Source organism: Amphiprion ocellaris, chromosome 8, assembly GCF_022539595.1.
Source record: "Amphiprion ocellaris isolate individual 3 ecotype Okinawa chromosome 8, ASM2253959v1, whole genome shotgun sequence".
NCBI lineage: Eukaryota > Metazoa > Chordata > Actinopteri > Pomacentridae > Amphiprion > Amphiprion ocellaris.
The window spans coordinates 33,267,826-33,280,894 of NC_072773.1; the positions used below are offsets into that span (position 1 = coordinate 33,267,826).

Consider the following 13,069-nt stretch of genomic DNA (forward strand, 5'->3'; position numbering starts at 1 on the left):
GAGATTAAAGCGTATGAATACTGTTTCCTCACAGAGGTTTCCTCAATTATTTTTCGCTGGTTTTGAAATATGTGGCTAGTCCAGTTGATTGGCTATAAAGGAGGTATTAATGCAATTCAACCTGGAGGGGGAGTCTACTTGGCAGGAGAGGTAATAGACCTCCTCCAGGATCTGGGCCTGCCACCACCACAGAGCAGAGAAAGATTAATTTTCCCCCTGCAAATGGAAAATAAACTGCCCTTTAAAAATATGAAAAGATGACTGGGAGAGCAGGGCTGGGGTAGTAGGAGAAGGGGCAAAAATGGGCGTTAGCTCAGTATAGACGCTGAAAATCCTGGGTTGTCGCACAGGGGAGGAAAAAAAATCTTTGCTTATGATTGAACTTGCTTTCGTGCTGTAAGACTGATCTGAGCGAGTGCCAGTCAGTACCCCGAGGAAAGCTCCGTTTATTTTCTACCTGCTCGTTCCCAAATCCTATCTGTGGAACATGAGCGCTGCAATATCTGGAGATATTTTAGGTCTGGGAAATGACACAGATTTTACCATTATCTCCAGTCACACACAAACATTTCTGTTATACTTGCATGCCGAGCCATCGAACAAAAAAGAAGCATGTAGCAGAAATAGGAGTGCTCCTGCCCTAAATCCTGCAGCTCTCGGGCTGATATCCAGGGCTCCAGAGGTTCAGTACAGTGCGTCTGCTCCTCACTGTTCCTCCCGCTAGCTCCTATTAGCAGCGCTGCCCCTGAAGCGCCAGCACGGCTCCAACAGCCAGTGCCAGGGGTAGGCACCCAGCGCTGTGTAAACACACCAGGCCTGACTAGCACTCAGGAATGCCTTATATAAAGTCACATAAAGGCCCAGAGGGGGAAGTGGGTGTGTCGTCTGACCGTCTGCAACTGGCTCTGCTGCCACCATTTCCTTCACTCCAGAGAGGACGTCATGGAACATGAGCCCGCCGCTTCCAGTGTTTAAACAACTAAATATGCTGAAATGGCAGATCACAGATAACTCTGCGCTTGATATTTTTACTGGAGGGACTTTCAGCATTTTAGGGAACATCAACAGATAGTATTTGATGAACTGATTTGGATCAGCTACAGAACTGTTTGTGGTGCAGCTGAACCGAGAAACTGGCAGCTGAAAATTGGATCGAATTAGAAAGTTTTAGCCTGTTCCCTCTCAGGTCTGTGCCCAAACAACGTCACCGGTGGAAAAAGGAACAGCACGCGAATTTAAAGTGAAAGATATCTGTGTGCAAATAAGAACATGTTACCTGGAATTTAGCTATTTTTGAGAGAAGACTATTCTCAGTGTTCGGCCGCCTCTTTCTTTCCACCGTGCTGAAGTCACAAAGTAAAATATACATCACTGAGTAAATAACATTACTGCAGAAACAACTCATGCCTGAAATTGTATTCAGTACAGTTGGTGTCTTTGTGTCCTGTGAGTGAGATTTGAAACCCAAAGTAATTTATTCACTTCATGCCTTTTGTAAGTATGCTACACTATACATTTATAGATCATAAAAATGTTTTGCAATAGAACGCAGAGGAACCATAATCTAATAAACTCAGTGAAGCAGCGTAAACCGATTTACAAGCACAGAACAAAAGATAGGTTTATTTTTTATCAGTCTTAAGGCTCCATTTCTGCATTTTGTGTTACTTTACTCCACCTTTAAATTTTAAAGGTCATGTATTGGCACAGACTTAACATTGCCATCACTTTTAATTGATTATATTTCATTCATACTTTATTTTAAGAAAGTTAATCTACATTTATATAGTAATATAATACAGCAATACAGTTTCAGTTTAGTTCAGCATTTAGCAAAGAAGGAACAAAGCATTAAACTGATTCATGGAGACGTTTTTATGCTGCTGGTTCCTGCTTTGTTTTGGCATGGAGGTGGGAAAGACGGGAAGGTGCTGTGGCAGTGTGTTAGGAAAGCCAACACAGGTGACGCCACGGTGTGTGTTTAGTTCTTGTAAACGTCGCAGATTATCATTGTCATTTACAGGATGGCCAACAGGAGAGCAGTGTTCTCGACTCAACCTCAGAGCAGATGTTTGCCCCGGTACAATCTGTACCGATGTCAGATTGAATTCAGTGCCACGTCCTTAGCTCGGCAGCCAGAACCTTGGGGATGAGCACGATTATAAATACTTAGGTCCAAACGCTAATTGAACCAGCAACAAACTGCAGGGGCCTGGTTCAGTTGGCAGCAGCTGTCAGCGGTGTGACGGCACAGCTTCCGTGTTTGGTAAATGATATAACTTGTTTAGGCGGTGGAATTGCTGTTGACTGATGGAAGCTCAACCAGGACGTATTGATGTTCCTTTAGCAGACCACAGGCAATTTAGCGCAGCTGAGTGTAGGCAAAATCTCTTTTTTTCAGCCTAATAGATGGATCCCGGAGAGCCAGAGCTCCCTGTGTAATTGAGTTCTTTGGTAGGCTTCATGTTGTGGTTTTTGGGGACTAGCTTATCAGCAGAACACGCAGCATCGACCCTCCAGCAAAAAGGCACTGTTGCCATCCAATCTGCTTTCATTGGCAAAAGCGCTTACAGCAGGAAAAACACGAGTGCTGATTCTTCAGCATGTGCATCCCTGACCTGTGAAAGCAGAGCTTATTCAGTCATTCTCCAGCAGAAAGGCGCTGCACAGCAGGGAACGGCTGTCTATTTAACCGCCTTTCACATACGCTCTGCTCCACCAGCTAAGATCCTTTCACTATTCAATCTCCGTCGTCTTCGAGGCATCGCTGCGCCATAGGTGTATTTTTTAAATGGCTACCTACAATACATGTGGCTGATACCTCAAACATTTGACATCTGAATTCTACTTTACTAAACACCTTTTTATATCATGTCGCTTTCTTAGTAAAAATAAATCATTTACTAAAAAGGATGCATTGGATTTGTTTTACTTTTTCAAATACTACCACTTTAACCCTCATGTCGTCCTGCGGGACAAAATTGACCCGTTTTAAAGTTTGAAAATGTGTTTAAAAAAAATAAAAAATAAAAATTTTTTCACAGTGAAACTTCTGATGTCCACATTTTCAACATTTTTGGGAAATCTTTGAACATTTTTTGGTGGAAAAAAAGAAATGTTAAAAACTTTTCATAAGATCATTCACAAAAAAATCAACCAAAATCCAGCGAAATTGGCTGGATTTTGGTTGATTTTTATGTGAATGATCTTAAGAAAATATTAGAAGTTTTACTGATATATATGGAATCACTTTAGATATTTTTAGGATGTTTTTGGAAGATTTTTACTCGTTTTTTGAAAATATTTACAAGAATTTTCTTGCCAAATTTGGGGGATTTGGTTAAAATAAAACTTTTAAGGGAAACATTTAAGGAATTATTTGAATTTTCTTCCTGAAGGTTTTGCAAATTTTCAGAGATTTGGGGAATTTTTTTTGCTGAATTTTTGGATTTTTTTCAGACAAGGAAACAATATTTTTTGGTGCTCCTAAACGAAGACAACAGGAGGATTAAAACTTAAATGGCCTGAAGCAATCTCTTAAAACCCTGAGTTTAAAACCCTTACAGTGTTGCACAATACATGAAAATGATTTTATTTTTAGTTCCTTGTCATGTTGCAGAAAAGTAAAATATTAGGGTTTGTCTTTTTTATTAATGCAGATTTATTGTGAATTATATTCTAGTATTTAGCCAGCTCAGTTCATAGGAGTTGCAGTTCTAAAGCATCGTTTTCACATCATCCAGATCTTTTAAAAATCACAGAACTTTCAATAAGAATGCTGCTAAAAGGTTTAAAACGAACATGCACCTTTCTCTGGCCCTGCAGGCACCACAAGTGTGCTTCTGACCTGCTTAACCACATCAGCGTTTATAAAGATATACCCCCTACAGTTACAGCCAGCATGAGGATGATGGAAAAGTCAAGCACCACTCCAAACGATGCACTGTACAAGCTGCCATAGGCGACGAAGAAACCCGAGTCCAGGGGTCGAGCACATATATAATTAAACTCTGGCTTGATTTAGCTCAGAAATACTTCCCCTTCACCTTTACTGAAATGAATCAGGGAGAAAATCCTCCCTCCTCTGGCTGCAGACTGTGGAGGAAACGGGAGGAGCACAGGTTCACACTGTACTAATGGATGTTTACACAGCTCACTATCAGCCACCAGAACCCAGAAACCACATGCTCCCTGAGCATTCTGCTCCCCGACTGCCTTAAATTTTTAGCAGCGACTTCTATTTGCCGAGAGATTTTTTTTCGTGGGACGGGTTGTGGTTGGATTCAGTGCTGATTGTCCATTGTTATCCACTGCTGGCTCTTTATTCCTCCCTCTCGGCTCTCCTCCACGCTCGGCCCTCCCCCTCCTCAGCTCTCCCCTCTTCTCTCCTCTTTCCCCTGCTCTTGCCAGTAACGGCCTTAACCGTTTGGCTTCATGTCAAAGCAGGGGCCTTTTGTGGCTCTGTCACAAATCTGCCAGGAAAAACAGAAACCATCTGTTCAGGCCTGGGCCTGAGAGGGGATGAGGGTGTAAATACATGAGTTTAGCCCTCGCCCTCAGCCCTGCCCGAGTACACAGGACCACCGAGCCCAGTGGAAGACCGTAAACTCCCACTCAGCCTCCACCAGCACTCCCACCCGCAATTCTGCTGTAGTCTAGGGTGGTTTCAGGGTTAACCTCATTCAGTCAAAACCTTCCACAGCAGAAGATAACCTGGTTTCAAACATTGACTGAAGGTGAATATGATCATATAACATTATTTTATGAGTTGTAACACTTTAGCCGTAGCATCAGCGTATGTTTTCCTGAGTTGACATCCAAGCGAAAACAAGTTAACAAATTTTCAATGCAGCTGTTAGCAAAAAATCTAATTTTTTAATTAATGTTTACAACACTATAAAGCATAAAAAGCTTGTATCTTTGTGCTGACACAAAAATATTTAATCCTAATAGTCATTCTAGTATAACTGGGAAATCCTTTTTTTAGAAATTAACATCATTTGCAGTAAATTGCCTAACTGCACGATGGATAAAACTCCAGATACCTTTCCCTGTATTGACCTCTGTTCCAAAACAAGTTAAATATTTTAATGTATTTGCTCAACAATATCCAATTTAATTAGAATTTTTTAAATACTATTAAGTGTGAAAGGCCTGCATCCATGTGCTGACACTGGACTTTTATATGCTTGAAGGACAAACATTCTACAAAAAATTGTGAACATATTTTTGAAGTAATTAATGTCATTTGCAGTGACTTCGCTCGTTGCATGTTGGATGAATTTCCCAACGTCTTCCCCCACAACCTCAAGAAAACATTGCTGCTCATAATCTTGAAGTCAACATTTATTTCTTGCATGCAGACGACCATTTTAAGTGGAAGTAACTGGAATGGAGGCTCTGAGTGTCGTGATAGGAGGGTAAGCCCTTTCCTTGTCGGATAATCCACCGGCCAGAAAGCTCCTGCATATGGAAGCAGTCTAAAAGGCCTTATAATGCTGAGCTTATGTTGTCACTATCTCATGTTCTGCCGAGCAGCAGCACACTCTCTGCCGCTCTGCAGTGATTTAGTGGACTTGGGGAAAATTATGGTGCGGAAGCCAGAGCCTATCGAGATTTCTATTTCAAGTGTTTCCATAAATTTTTACCAGATAGCGTTTGAGCTGTTTTAGATTCAAGTTCATGTAAATGGCAGATTTACTCAGAGACCTCAGTGGGTGCACACACACTCAACTGCCTGAACGACCCAACCATGGATGGAAACAGAAGGTAACGGAAGTCGGTGCTGCTGTGGGCATATGGCAGCATGACAAAGTGACTTTGATGGAGAAAAGTACACAGTCAGTGTGAGAGATGGGACTTATGTGGCTTCAGAGGACCCAAATTTGACATGCAGGCAGGCTGAGAGAGGTAATCCGTCAGTCTCCCTTTGACTCTAATTTACAGCACAAAGCCTCTCTCCACTGCTGTAATACCATGTTCATCTTCCACTGCTTCTCACTCACAAACATCTTGTGTAACGTTGCAAGTGTCGCCTCTGATGTCTCACACAACAATCCTTCCTTTGTCACCATGGCTGCGTTCAGTGTTTGCGAGCTGTAAACGTTACAGATTTAGCATCTTTCCCACTTTTATTGCCATTTTCTTTATTAAAACAGGTCCCGAGCACATTTTTCTCAGCCTCCTTACCAGAAATAACTTTTCACGGCAACAAATTTAGATTGAATTTGTTAAGCTGCTGCTTTTGTTTTCCCCTCTTTCCATTTGCATCCGGCTGCACGGGCCCATCAGTGCACCTGTTAATGCCCCATTCAAAAGCCCAAGTTAATGTTTTCATTAGCCCCGGCCTAATGTAATGGTACTTGACACAGTGTAAGTGATGGAGAGGCAGGGTGACCTTTCCTTGTGTCTGCCAAGCTGTTGTTGAGGCCGTGTAGTTGTCAGCCTGCAGCGAGGAGGCAGAGAGGCACTGCTGAGAACAGTCATTAAGCACAGAGCAAAGCCAGCGCTCGGCACCACTCGACACTTTTGATCTGCACATTTCAATTAGATTTCACATCAGGATGCCTGCCTGCTCTCAGTTAACACCTGCGCCCTGCCTTCCCAACTGGCCAGCCGGGTTGAAGAAGGAGGCGCAAAAGGAAGTTCTGTGACCGACGGAGACAAATGCACAAGAGCTTTTTGCTGATATATTAATCAATAGCTGCCCTGTTTGTTCTACAATGGTGAGCAGAGCATTTTTTAGTTATTTGAAGTCCAGTAAATACTCTACAAGTAGAGCATTAATCTTTCTTTCCTTATCCAAGTGGGTTTTTGTTCTATTTCACTGCAAAAACTCAAAATCCTACCAAGTCTGTTTGTCTTATTTTTAGTCAAAATGTCTCTTCCCACTTGATTTAAGATAAATTCACTTAACAAGTGACATTTCAGCAAGATGGAGGGACTTGTTTTAAGACAATGCATCTTAAATATCTTGTTCAGTCAAACAATCTTGAAATTATCTTGTTTTGAGTTGTATTTTACAAGAAAACTCAATAAGTTTAATACATCTCAAATAAGGAGGTTACATGAAAGCAAAAATCTATTTTTGAGTGAAAAACTGCTATTTTTTTGTAGCATGTCTGGCTTATTTTAAGACACCTAAGCTTGACAATCCTTTTAAAATACAGCTTATAATAAGTTTTCCCAGCTAATTTTAAGATCTCAAGATTCTAAATATATCTTATTTCAAGTAGACTTGCCATTTTTCACTTGTTCTATTGGCAGATTTTTTCATTTAATTCAAGGTAAAAGTTCCTTGAAATAGATTTTTTTTTTGCTTTAAGAGGGGCATTTTTTCCAGTGTTTAAAGGCTCCTGCTTGTGGAATCAATCCCACTACTCCAGATGTGCTCATCTGCAGAAGCAGAGATCTTTAAAAAAAACTAGCTCAGGCTGTGGGGTTTGGGAACATTTGATTCCAGAGCAACGGCTTTGCGAGTGTATCACCTTAATTTACCCTGAAATGTGAGAAGGTTTCATTGAGCTCAGACACCCTCAGTAAATGTTCCTTGCACTGCTTAGCCTGATAAGATGGAGTCCTACAGGCTCTGGCAGATATGAATTTCCCCTAAGAGCCACATGAAGGGAGATCTTATTAAAGTGGTCTAAGCCCACTGAGTTGAGCATTTTCTGCCAATCAATGCGGCGATTGGGAAAGAATGAACTTTTTCCCTAATATCAGATATTAAAAGGACTTCTTGAAGTGATGAAGGAATAACCACTGGCTAGAGTCTCACAACCAACAACAACTAGCCTCAAGTGGACTTGCATTTCATGAGATAAGAAATTAAAAAAAAACAACCATTTCCATTAATACCAGCCTGTTCTACTGTTAAATTACTGTATGTTTTTTGATGTTATTTTGAGTTTTTGTGAGGCTTTTCTCAGCCGGTACGAATTGTCCACCATTTCATCAAATTGCTTTCCTGCTATTGTTTGTTTTGGTTTGATCGACGGTGTTAAGCTGTTGCTGAAAAGCTGTTAATGCATTTTCGAGAGCAATGGACTGACTAATTTATGTCAAGTATCTCGGCCGAAGCGGTGAAGGAAAACAATCAATAGCCATTAAACCCTGGGAGCTTTGTTGAACAGCAGTTTACCAGACCTCAGACAGTAGATTGGTGCCCTCTGGGCTTTAAAGATTACAGGTGACTTAAGGCTCACCCAGTGATCAAACCACACCTTCATGAATTCGTTATGGCGAAGGACCGCTAACAAGTGAGAGTTCATGGTGAGGTAGAAAAGGACGAAGCCTCACAGGAAACTGCATAATTGTCCCTGACTCCTGTCGCCAGTTTTGAGGGCTTGTGTATTATGAGCGTGGCCGGAAAGCAGCCGTTAATATGCACAGGCTGCCTCAGCAAAGTGCTTTCTGATCCATGATTGTATGTGTTAATGTTTCAGTTGGGTATTGATTTCCTGGCGGCCTTTTGTACACTGGATTTATCCGCCTCGCTCGCTGGCAAGCGCACCCCTCCGAATGTTTGATTAAACTTCAATTGACTCTTCCAGTGAAGGGGCGAGGAGCCATTTCACTCCCTATTTGTAGCGCCAAAGCTCTGCCTGACATGTTCTTTTGTTCCCATTCAACCTCCTGCCACCCAGGCAGCCACCAATGCACTGATCCTAATATCCCTGCATTCAGTGAGCCTCCTCGCCTAATCCTGGGACAGACAGGGCCGCAGCACAAACATGCCCAGCCGACTATAAATCCTGGCATGGACTGACCCACTCCACGGCCTTTCACTGTGAAAGTCTGAGCTGACTGCTAACTTGTATTTTCCACATATTTAACTCTACCAAACTAGCACTATTTTTCAACAACTTGGACAAATTAAATCCTTTTATTTCAGCCACCTCTGTGATGAGCTTCTTTCTCATCCTAATAGATACTTGTGTTTGCGTTCCTTTGATGTATTTGCCTGTTTTAACACCGTTTATGTCTCGTTTCCTTTCAGGGAGAGCTAATTACCTTCTACTACTATTGGAAGAAGACTCCCGAGGCGGCCAGTTGTCGAGCCCACCGCAGACACCGCCGCCAGCCCGTCTTCCGCCGCATCAAAACACGAACAGCCTCGACGCCTGTCAACACTCCCTCTCGCCCTCCCTCAAGCGAGTTCTGTACGTAGATTTGACCCCTTTAGTGGCGGCTGAGAGGGAAGACATGACCTGATGCGTGTTGGTGGTGAAGTCATGTATATTAAGTGCTTTTTCTTCCTTCCAGTGGACCTCAGCTCCGCCAGTGAAGATGACTTTGACAGTGAAGACAGCGAACAGGAGCTAAAGGGCTACGCCTGCCGCCACTGTTTCACCACCAGTAAGACACCGCATCTCTTTAACGCATACTACCGTCATATGGACTTGGCTATTCCTGTCCTGTCTTGGGATCCGTGTGAGCCTGCACAACACGGCACCGTGTGACAGATGGGCATCAGAGGATGTCAAGACTAATTTGATCAAATCAGACATGAGCCCACAGCTCGTTCACTCTCTCCACCTCATTATCCTTCCCCTCTTTCCACACAGCTGGCTCCCAGCGCCAGGCTCCCATCTGATCACACTTACGTTGCTGCCATCACAACAGGGGTGGCTAATAACTTTGGCTTTATGGTGTAAAGCCACATAGACCTTATTAGTTACTTTACTGAGAAGTTAAATATGGAATGTGGCAGAGGATAGATGAGGCATTACCCTTGTTTTATCACCTGCATGACATATTTGTCTTACTAGATGTTAAAATACAAAGCTAGTTAGAATGTCCTTGCTCGACCATTCCTGTGTGTTGTTTGTACCTCTTGACGCCTGTGAGAGTGTTATTTCACAACTGTAAATGGCTTTCCTCAGCCTCCAAGGACTGGCACCACGGGGGCCGGGAGAACATCTTGCTGTGCACCGACTGCCGCATTCACTTCAAGAAGTACGGTGAGCTGCCCCCCATCGAGAAGCCTGTGGACCCGCCGCCGTTTATGTTCAAACCTGTCAAAGAGGAAGAAGATGGACTCAGCGGGAAGCATAGCATGAGGACCCGACGGAACCGAGGCTCGGTGCGGCAACACTCCTGCACCACATCTATCCATCTATTTTCACGTTTAGGAACCACATCCTCAGAGTTTTCCCCTGGAGTGATTCAGAGTCAGACTAGAAAGCAATAAGCTCAGCGTTATAATACAGATACCACAGGGACAACTATGACATGGATTGTTTCATATGTTTGGTTTTATAAAGGCATTCTAAAATTTTACAGCCTAATGTAAATCTAAATTTCCTCTCGTCAAATTCTGGATAACAGATGTCGACGCTACGTAGTGGTCGTAAGAAGCAGACAGCCAGTCCGGATGGCCGAGCCTCGCCTACCAACGAGGATTTGCGCTCCAGCGGACGTACTTCACCCAGCGCAGCCAGTACTGACAGCACTGACAGCAAGACAGACTCCATGAAGAAGCCAAGCAAGGTAAACAAAGCGCAGAGTCACTGACGCCGTGTTTTCTTATCCCCTATCTCTGTGAAATTCACTCTAATGGCCGTGCTCCTTTTGTTCCACAGAAGATTAAAGAGGAGGCTCCTTCGCCTATGAAGAGTGCCAAACGGCAACGAGAGAAGGGAGCCTCAGACACAGAGGAGCCTGAGAGGGCCAGCGCCAAAAAGTCCAAGACACAAGTGAGTGTGTGCTCTTTGATTTTCTTAGCCGTGTGAGTTTTAATGGAATTCATAGACTTTGTGTGATGATGCTCATCCTTTTTTCTCTCCCGTCCCACAGGAGCTGAGTCGGCCAGACTCGCCTTCAGAATGCGAGGGGGAGGGTGAGGGAGAGGGCGAGAGCTCTGATGGTCGCAGCATCAACGAGGAGCTCAGTAGTGATCCTAAAGACATTGACCAGGACAACCGCAGCTCCTCCCCGAGCATCCCCAGCCCCCGAGACAACGAGAGCGACTCGGACTCGTCTGCCCAGCAGCAGCAGCTCCTGCAGAGCCAGCACCCTCCGGTCATCCAGTGTCAACCGGGCACCTCAGCCGCCTCCTCGGCACCCCCTCCACCCACGACCTCAGCCCCCTCACTGCCCCCGCAGGGCTCCCCCGTGGCGGCCTCCACCTCTCTACCTCCCCAGCCTTTGCCCCAGGCGAGCCCGATGTCTCTCATCCAGTCAGGAGCATCCCTCCACCCCCAAAGGCTTCCCTCTCCACATTCACCTATGACTCAGGCTCCGCCCCCTGGACCCTCAGTCCCACCTCAGTCATTACCCAGCCCACATCACGGGCCCATGCCTCCCATGCCTCACCCACTGCAGCCTGGCCCCTCACACATGCCTCACCCTCACTCCATGACCCCTCAGGGATTCCCCGTGGGTCCGTCTCAGGTCCCGCCCCCACCAGTCTCTGGCCAATCACAGCAGAGGGCTCACACGCCTCCTTCCCAGTCCCAGCCGTCTTCTCAGAGCGGAGGTCAGCCTCCCAGAGAGCAGCCGCTGCCCCCTGCACCGATGTCCATGCCTCACATCAAGCCTCCCCCGACCACACCCATCCCTCAGATATCCACCCCGCAGTCTCACAAACACCCGCCTCACGTGTCAGCACCTCCGTTCCCTCAGATGCCTTCAAACCTGCCTCCGCCTCCTGCCCTCAAGCCCCTCAGTTCTTTATCCAACCACCACCCTCCATCAGCACACCCACCTCCCCTCCAGCTGATGCCTCAGGGGCAGCAGCTCCAGCCTCCTCCGGCCCAGCCCCCAGTTCTCACCCAGTCCCAAACTCTCCCTCCTTCAGCCAGCCACCAGCCTCCTCCAGCTCCACCTCTTCCACCCTCAGCAGCAGCATCACACCCCAGCGGGCCGCCTCAGCCGCCTTTCGCGTCACATCCTTTCAACACAGTTCTACCTCCAGCCGGCCCTCCCCCATCCTCATCCAGCTCCATGCCCGGCCTACCGCCTCCATCTTCCTCCGCTCCATCCTCTTCCATCTCCATGCCTCTCCCTGCCTCGGTCTCCTGTGCCGGTCCGGGCCCAGTGCTTCCGCCAGTGCACATCAAGGAGGAGCCTCTGGACGAGTCGGAAGAACCGGAGAGTCCCCCACCCCCACAGAGAAGCCCCTCCCCAGAGCCTACTGTCGTCAATACGCCCAGCCACGCCAGCCAGTCAGCACGGTACGTTTACCATCGCTCTGACCCAACAGTAGAAGATACAACATCTGTCAAACAGAAAAACATGCACCTGCACACGCTCTTACTTATCAGTAATCTGTTGAGCTGCTTACCGTCTTGTCTACGGAGGCTGATTAGCTCTCGAACACATCCAACAATAAAGAGACTCTGCCTTCAGGTTTTAAGGCTTTGATGTGGGCAGCAAATTGAATGTCCTCAGCAAAACAGGCATCCCAGGCCACAATTAGCCTTGAGCTCTGAGTGGCTGATGGCTTGGAATTATCAGGGATGGAGAGCGGGGAGATTAATTACAGTGAGATGTGAGTGAACTGAGGCATCTCAATATGAGTATCTGTAGTTGCCTTGTGCTTAAGTGACTCTCAGGCTGCCAATGAATAGCAATGAGGGTTTTAATATATACTCAGCGTAGCAGCAAAAGTGAAGGGAGTTTGTTTCCTGTTGAATAATGGACAACGGTAAGCTAACACAGGCTGGTTTTCTACCTTTTTGCTGCCATTCAACACAGAAAATGAAACAATAATGTCACGACTGTCTTTTGATGACAAGTATTTATTTCAGAACTGGAAAATCATTCAGTTTTCTCTTTTTTTAATGTGTGTTCTCAGGTTCTACAAGCACCTGGACCGGGGTTACAACTCGTGTGCTAGGACAGATTTCTACTTCACTCCTTTGGCTTCATCCAAACTGGCCAAGAAGCGAGAGGAAGCTCTGGAGAAAGCCAAGAGGGAAGCAGAACAGAAAGCAAGAGAGGAGAAGGAGCGAGAGAGGGAGAGGGAAAAAGAGCGAGAAAGAGAGCGGGAACGAGAAAAGGAAGCCGAGCGAGCTGCGGTGAGAGTTTTATTTATCTGCCTGCTCCTTTTTTGTGTGGTAGTAAT

General features: G+C 45.4%; 1 protein-coding gene across 6 annotated transcripts in view; it reads left to right on the forward strand.

The window, feature by feature from the left end:
* The window catches only part of rerea (arginine-glutamic acid dipeptide (RE) repeats a), a 132,636-nt gene that overhangs the window by 113,927 nt on the left and 5,640 nt on the right, over positions 1-13,069 (forward strand). For all 6 annotated transcript variants that reach the window (XM_023272563.3, XM_023272562.3, XM_055012969.1 and 3 more), the window contains 7 exons: positions 8,999-9,161; positions 9,265-9,357; positions 9,885-10,084; positions 10,330-10,491; positions 10,584-10,697; positions 10,798-12,176; positions 12,800-13,022. In XM_023272563.3, the coding sequence (XP_023128331.2) occupies positions 8,999-9,161; positions 9,265-9,357; positions 9,885-10,084; positions 10,330-10,491; positions 10,584-10,697; positions 10,798-12,176; positions 12,800-13,022 (2,334 nt within the window). The remainder of the gene's footprint in view (positions 1-8,998; positions 9,162-9,264; positions 9,358-9,884; positions 10,085-10,329; positions 10,492-10,583; positions 10,698-10,797; positions 12,177-12,799; positions 13,023-13,069) is intronic.